An 8044-nucleotide genomic window follows, 5' to 3' on the forward strand; every position below is an offset into this window, starting at 1 on the left:
TTTTGTGTATTATTTTCTCTTTCAACCGGACAAAGTCACTCAAACAAGTTTGAGTGTATGCACGTGCTCATAAAGTTAAAACCAGACGGGTCATTTTCATTATTTTGCTTTCCAAAATTTGAAATCCAAAATTCTCTCTCACCTTCCCCTCGATTTCTGCCATTTTAATCACTCAAATATCATTTTATTCTGCAAATCAGCATGAATCATAGTTAAACTAAGTTTAGGTGGTAACATCGCGGTGGATTTTGATCCGAAATCATCGATTTATCTTCAAGGTTGTGTCAAGCTTTTAGTGAACTGAAAAAATACCAGGCTAGTCATGTTCTTTGTCTGTATTGGACGCGTAAAGTTTATTTTTTTCTATATTATATAGGATTTGTGACATTGTTGTATGAATTTCTAGGGTTTGTTGAAAAATTATGGGTTTTTCCTAGTTTAAATTGGGGTTATTGGGGTTAAGAGATGTGTAATCTTATGTTGTGTAGTATTACTGTTGTAAGTGCGTCCAATTTATTTTCACCCCAAAATCTGATTTTATACATTGTTTGGCCTTGTATTGTCACAAGTCTGAATTTAATTGTTGTTATTTGATGTATGTGTGGGGTTGTGATTGTTGTTGACCATCTATTGTTATTGTATATGTGTGGTACTGATTGTTTGTACTATTATTGAATTGTAATTTCAGGTATGAGTGGGTTTGTATTAGTAACATTGAGATGGTATCATGGTGGGGTTTTGGATGTTAGTAGTGGGCAACCAAAGTATGAGGGTGGACAAATAACAGAGTTTTTGGATATTGATGTGGACAGAATGTCCTTTTTTGAACTAAGGGATTATATTAAAGAATTAGGGTATACTACAAGTTGTTCATTTTGTGTTAGGAGACCTAATAGTGACAGTGTTGTAGAAATCCAAACTGATACGGACATTTTGGAAATTTCACAAAGTTTTGAAAATGGGGATACTATTGAAATCTATATCTGTCACATGGTTGATAATTTAGATAATGTAGATGGTCCCATTGATTTTTTGGAACACACTAGCCCCAATGAGAAATCTTTGGTTGTTTTTAATGAAGAAAGGGACGGGGGTATCCAAGAAGGGGATGGGTTTGCTTTTAATAAAGACCAGCAGCTACTGAAACTGCAGCACCTGCTGAAACTGCTACTTCTAAAGACCCATTAAGTAGTAAATTTCCTATTCTTGAATCTGACCAGTCCACTGATGATAGTTCTGAGTCTGACCAACCTAACTATTTAATGAACATGATGCTGAACATGAAAGTGATGATGTTCATGAAGAGTGCATAAATTTGAGGGCTGAAAGGAGGTCATATCAGAGAAGGAAAAGAAGAGAAAGGATACCAAATGACCCTGGATAAATTCTTGTTGGTGAAGTTGGTCCAGATCTGGGCTTTGATGAAACTGCTACTCCTAATACAAGCTTAAAAGGTAAGGTTGCTGGGGATGAGCCAGTGTATGTCAGTTCTGATGCATATAGTGTTGAATCAGATACAGATGATGAGTCAGGGTCTAGAAAAGCTAGGAGAAGGATAATTTTTGACAATACTGTTTGAGTTGGGGATGGTTTTTGAGGATGTGAATGAGTTTAGGGATGCTGTTACAAAATATGCACTTCAAAGGGGTGCGCAGTTAGAGAAATTTGTCAATGAGCCCAAAAAGGTTAGGGTGAGGTGTAGAGATGGCTGCCCATGGCTACTATATGCAAGTCTTGACAAGAAGACTAATGATTTCATGATCAAAACCTACAATCCTAAACATAGGTGTGTCAAGACTACTAAAAATTACATGTCCAATGCTAAGTTCTTGTCCAAGCATTACAAGAATAGAATTACAGAACAGCCAAACATTAGGATTTTCAAGTTTCAGCAGTTGATTAGGGAAGAACTTAACATACATGTTGGAAAAACCACTGCCGGAAGAGCTAGAGCTAAAGTACTCCAAGAAATCATGGGTGATCATGTGTTAGAGTTTAGAAGAATATTTAACTATAGGGATGAAATGTTGAGAACTAATCCTGGGAGTACTTGTATTGTTAAGGTTGATGACTCTGGTGAAAGTGGTAGGTTGGTGTTTGAAAGTTTTTATATTTGCTTTGATGCTTTGAAAAAATGCTTTTTAGGTGGTTGTAGGAAATGTATTGGTTTGGATGGTTGTTTCTTAAAGGGAATAGCCAAAGGACAGCTGTTGGCTGCTATTGCTAAGGATGCTAATAATCAAATGTTGCCTATTGCTTGGGCTATAGTGGAATATGAGAATAAGAACACTTGGACATGGTTTTTGAAATTGTTGATAGCTGATTTGGGAATGGGAGATGGCAACAATTACACAATGATATCAGACATGCAAAAAGTATGACAATCACTTTTATTTTTCTTCATTTAGTTTCTGTCCATTCATATATAATTGTTTCTCAAAATTGTAGGGGCTTCAATCAACTATGAAAGAATTTTTACCACTGGTGGAGCACAGGATGTGTGCAAGACACATCCTAGCTAACTGGACAAAAGGATGGAGAGGTCTTCAAAGAAGGAACCAATTCTGGAAGTGTGCAAAAAGCATCTTTGAAGGAGAGATGAAGATAAATCTGGACAAAATGAAACAGCTTGGTACTGCCAAGGATGGTAAGGATAGTGTTGCAGATTTACTGTACTACCCACCTGAAACTTGGTAGTAAACTATACTTTAGAACTGACATTAAATGTGATAGTGCGGACAATAATATGTCTGAGAGCTTCAATGCCTGGATTTTAGGACCAAGGCATAAAATCATTATCACTATGCTTGAAGAGATTAGAGTGAAGGTAATGACTAGAATAGGTTGAGTCAATTTCCAAAAACATGGTTAACCAAAATATCTCTAATAGCACTGAGGGTACTAGAAATCAACGTAAAAAGTCAATGGAATGTAATATTGATTTCAATGGTGAGAGAGGGTTTGAAATTAGTGATGGGCCATATCAACATACTGTTGATTTAAGAAATAGAACTTGCAGTTGTAGGGCCTGGATGCTCAAGGGAATACCATGTCAACATGCCCTTGCTGCCATATTATATAAGAAGTATGAACCCATTGTGTTTGTTGATAGCTGCTACAATAAGGAGACCTACTTGAGGACTTATTGTCATTTTCTTCAACCAATCACCAATATGAAAATGTGGCATGAGTCTATAAAGCCTATGCCAAGCAGACCAAAGAAGGTCAGGAGAAGAGAAGCCACTGAGTTAAAAAGTTATGGTAAGTTGTCAAGAAAAGGAGTTGACATGACTTGCAGCATTTTTCATGATAAAAACCATAATAAAAGAGGTCGTCCTTTGAAAGTATGAGCTTTTAAAGTAAACTCTGTTTTTTATACTCTTTGTAGTAATGGTTTTGATTTGACACTACTGTTTTTGGTAGGATTCTGGTAGAACAAACTATGGTAATCGACCAGATATTGCTGTAGCATCTCAGCCAAGCTTTGCTGAATCAAGTGCTGCACCTGCAAGAGCTAGGGGAAGGCCAAGAAAGGCAACTCCAACTTCTGAAGCACCAACAAGATCTAGGAGAAGGCTAAGGAAAAATCCATTAACTTCTGATGCACCAGCAAAAGCTAGTGCGAGGCCAAGGAGTACTTCTGAAGCATCACCAACAGCAAGCGCAAGGCCCAGAAGTACTTCACAAGCATCATAAACAAACTAAAGTAGTTGTGGTTTAGATGCTTGTTTTGTGACATTATGCTACTGCACTTGAATGTTGTGTTATCATGAATGTGATGCACTACTTTTGTACAAACTTATATTGGTGCAATTGTTTATATATACCAAGGTCTGTTTTTATTAGTAAGTTCTGTCTCTTTCAACAGTTGATTGGTGCACATGTTTAATGTCCAGAATGTCTGTTTCTTTTTGAAATTGTTGGTGCACATTTCTAATGTCCAGAATGTGCAACCTATGTTGATGCAACTGTTTCTTTTTGAAATGTGCAGTTTATGGACCAAGTGAAATCTGGTCAGGCATTTGAACTACATTAATGTTGCTTACCAAATCTGGTCAAGCATTTTGAATGAAATTAATGTTGCTCACTAAATGTGGTCAAGCTTTTGACCGGATTTAAAGGTGGTCAACAACAACTAAGGTGGTTGGGGGTTAAGTAGTGGGTAATTTATTGCAAAACACATTATAAATATAGGCTTTCACTCACACTCTAATACTATGAAATAGCATTCTACACAGCCTCTAACATGAGCCTTAATTCGAAAATGGTAGCTTATTTTGAGAAAAAATTGACCAAATCATACGACGAAAAGGATGATTTCGTAAGTGTTCATCTAGTTTATTTGTTATTTTAGTTTTATTAATCACATGTTTTTCCGCAGATCCTTCCAAGTAGCATTCCTGAATTTCTCCTAGACGATGATCGTGAAGCTGTTGTAATTTCTGAAAGAGGTGCGTACAAAATGAAATACAAAGTTGGTGCTCATACGCGCCTCTATCAAGGATGGAAAGAATTTATAGATGCTAACGGATTCAGGACAGGGGATGTACTGTGTTTCAAGGCCTGTGACACTGCTAGGGACCGGATACACTTCCTTGTTGTAAATAACAGGAGATCATAGAAATAGATTAGACTAGGTCTTCGTGTTTTCAATTTAAGCAAGGTTTATGTCGGAGCACATATAACACCTTTGCTTTCTAAATTAAAGGGATTTCATTCATCAACTTCGAACTTACATTAAACACAAAATAAAGAAAACTAAAAAGGATTTCCTAACATACATTAACCACAAGACAAAAGAAAAGGGAAAAGTAGTTCTTAACTAACATTAACCACAACACAAAAAACATTTTTCCAAGCACTGCCTACCTAACATTAAGCACAAAACTAAACCATTCAACTTCAAAAATACAAGAAACACTAAGGCAAATGGTCATGACAAGTTGAAGCATTTCCTCGCATTAACCAACTGATCCAACTAGCAAAACAAAACAAGATACAAAATGTGAAAATCAAATTAGAGCTAAAGTTGTTGATCCCCTTCTTTTTCGATTTTATCTCTTTTGCATTTTCAATTTCTCCCAGATTAATCACACTTGACTGTTCTTCCATCTCCTTCATTTTCTTATCACTTGAGGAAGATTGTTCTTCCATTTCAATCTCTTTCAACATCTCGGCAATTTCAGAACTTTCACATCCTTCTTCTATCTCCTTAATTTTCTTCTCTTTTGAAGCTAATTCTCCGTGCATCTCCTTCATTTTGTTCACCAACTTTGGAATAATGTATTTCGATCTTTCATCAACTTTGGAAAGATCCCTCCATCGAAAAAACTTACACTTCTTCGAACCATAGTAGGGGCAAGACCAATATCTTCTTCCGGAATTGTTGTCGGACCAGGAAGTCTTCAATGGAAGCAACACACTATGACTGCATCGCACCTCCGCATTCAACATTGGATCTTCATTGTCCATACAAAGCTTATTCAAATCCAATCTTGTTTCTTCCATAGCTAACTCGGATTTTTAATCAGAAATTTGGGGAAAGAAATTGTAAGAATCCAATCTTGGGTAAGAATTGAAACATAAAGAGAAGAATTTACCACAAAATTTGGGGAAAAACTCAATGTGGAAAAATATAACAAGATCTAGCCGGTTGTGGGGGTTTGATATTGGATTTGGGGAACTAAAAACGTTATTTGGACGGCCATGTGGCAAATATACACTGGTCCATATAGTTTTTATCTTCTCTTACGCGCTGAAGGAGAGTAGCTTCACTTGCTAGTCCAGGTCACCGGTTGAAAGCGTAAATAATACACAAAAAATAAGTCCAGGGGGGTCATAGGACCCCCGCAAAGTTGACGTGTGTTATGGCAATTTTGGCCATAGTTTGAGTGTGTTTTGAATATTTTTCCCTTTAATGAAGGACAAAAAGTTCACAAAGAGGAGCAGTGTAATTACAGCAATTCCCACATAATTATGTAATTACTTGGTCAAACAAATAGATCAAACTGTGTGATTACACTCAATTACACCCAATTTCAATTACCTGAGTGGCTTTCCAAACATGCCCTTAAGGTTGAAAATAATACCCCCTCAACGTATTGAATAGGAAAGATAACTCTTTATGTAATATTTTCCGGCGAAACTTTTCTTTCTTGGTAAGTTTTTTTTTTTTACCTAGAACTAAAATACGAGATCATATTTTAGCTTTTATAATTGAAAAAAGAGGAGCAGAACTCAGGAGATTCGATAAAGATGAGTATGCGGTGGATACAATAATACGAGCCACGTATGTATTGGTATATGAAATTATTTATGAAATGACAACAACACCCTCAATTTGAAATTTAATATCACAAAAGCACATATATCGATCCGAATAGTCACCCACGCTACTATCATCAATTTGGCAAGTTACTTGAAGTATTAAATATACAATTTAATGAAAGAACTTGTATTAAAATCAACTTTTCAAGAGAATTCGGTAATTAGAGCAAAATAATGATATCTAAAGTAAAAAAAAACTACATCAATCTTAGAAACAACATCATTGTTTTTTGTTTTTTCCTTGTCCTGGTTGTTTTGTCTTTGGCTGGATGATTTGATCTTGCAAGTCTGTATGGAGAAGGAAGAGGAGGATGAGGAACAAAAAGGAGGAGAAATGCGTGAAGATTGAAGTTCTGCTACTAAGTTTATAATTGCATAACTTTTAAAGACGAGAATAATATTTGAATACTAATTTCAACAATACACACATTTTTTATTTTGATTTGCGACGTTATGGGTTCAAAGATGATTATCTCACGAGTTTTATCCATTGCTAAATAAATTTTAATCTTCATATTAATTTCTTTCAAGAAAATAAATACATAAGCCCAAATATTTAAAATGTTATTTACTTTTACACCTATAAATACTTATTCCTTGTTTTCGCATTTGAAAGACAATATACTCCTATATTATATTCTTTTTGTTTGTACAATTGCAACAAGCTTAAATTGTGTGCTATCTTTCTATAAAGAAAGCATAGTTAATTGTTTTCTAAACTTATAAGAAAAAGGTTAATAGCAATTGGTTAATTATTTCTGATACAATATCTTTAATAAAATGTAATGCTCAATCTGCTTTAATGACTCTTTCTTTTTTGTTGGCTCTATAAAAATTAAGAGTTTTTCATATTAGAAAAGTTTTAATTTTAAGCTTCTTATATTGTTAAAAAAAATTAACTTTATATATTATCATTACATAATTTTATGGATGATCATTCAACTTTCAACTTTTATTTTATTACACATAATTCACTAAATCAATTCTTGTAACCAAAAAAAATTTAATTTTACAAAAGTATCACATAAAGTTAGCAAACTGATTTTTGTCACAAAAAATCACAGAACTTTGTCTAAGTATCACAAAAAGTCACTATATGACGTTTTTGATAACAAAAAAAATCATCCAGATTTGTCTAAGTATCATAAAAAATAACTCTTTTATTTTCTACCCGATGACTCTATGTAATATTTAGGTCGAGTCGAGTGACTTTTTGATTTAAAAAATAGATAACTTTTGTGATACTTAGATCAGTTGAATGAATTTCCCGTTATAAAAAAGTTTAATAACTCTAGCACAATAATAATAATAAAATGACTTAACCTTATATTATTATGGTCTTATAAAAATAACATGACAAAATAAAGATTTTGAAATTTTAAAATGTCTTTGGTACGTTACATGAGTTAGCTAAACCAATATGTACTGCGGTGAGATGATTGGAGTCTCTCCACTGTTAATTAAAGGTCTCGGGTTTGAGCCATGAGAATGAAAAAAATCAGGTTGGAACACCGCCTTTCAATAAATGGGCCCTGTAAATGCTGACATAGTCGATCTTCAACGTAAATACCGAACATTGAATGGGAAAAAGAAAAGAAAAGAGGTAATTTTTTTACATTCATTTTTTAGGTAGAAAGAAGTTAGCTAATGTCCGTCAAAAATCTTCCCGGTTTTAGGACTCTATGCTAATAAACTAAAATAAAATAGATGGAAGTGT

General features: G+C 34.4%; 1 protein-coding gene across 1 annotated transcript; it reads left to right on the top strand.

Moving 5' to 3' along the window:
• Positions 1-1586: 1586 nt before the first annotated feature.
• Positions 1587-2697, top strand: LOC132624401 (uncharacterized). The gene is made up of 3 exons (XM_060339185.1): positions 1587-2085; positions 2146-2375; positions 2449-2697. Exons 1-3 carry the CDS (start codon positions 1587-1589, stop codon positions 2695-2697), a joined length of 978 nt encoding a protein of 325 aa, XP_060195168.1.
• Positions 2698-8044: the final 5347 nt, after the last annotated feature.

This window comes from Lycium barbarum, chromosome 12 (genome assembly GCF_019175385.1).
Source record: "Lycium barbarum isolate Lr01 chromosome 12, ASM1917538v2, whole genome shotgun sequence".
NCBI classification, from domain to species: domain Eukaryota; kingdom Viridiplantae; phylum Streptophyta; class Magnoliopsida; order Solanales; family Solanaceae; genus Lycium; species Lycium barbarum.

Excerpts from the sequence above, each read along its gene's own strand:
- LOC132624401 (XM_060339185.1), top strand. The coding sequence starts at position 1,587 with ATGGTTTTTGAGGATGTGAATGAGTTTAGGGATGCTGTTACAAAATAT. Across the intron at positions 2,086-2,145 it reads TGATGACTCTGGTGAAAGTG|GTGGTTGTAGGAAATGTATT; the intron begins GTAGGTTGGTGT and ends AATGCTTTTTAG. Across the intron at positions 2,376-2,448 it reads TGATATCAGACATGCAAAAA|GGGCTTCAATCAACTATGAA; the intron begins GTATGACAATCA and ends TCAAAATTGTAG.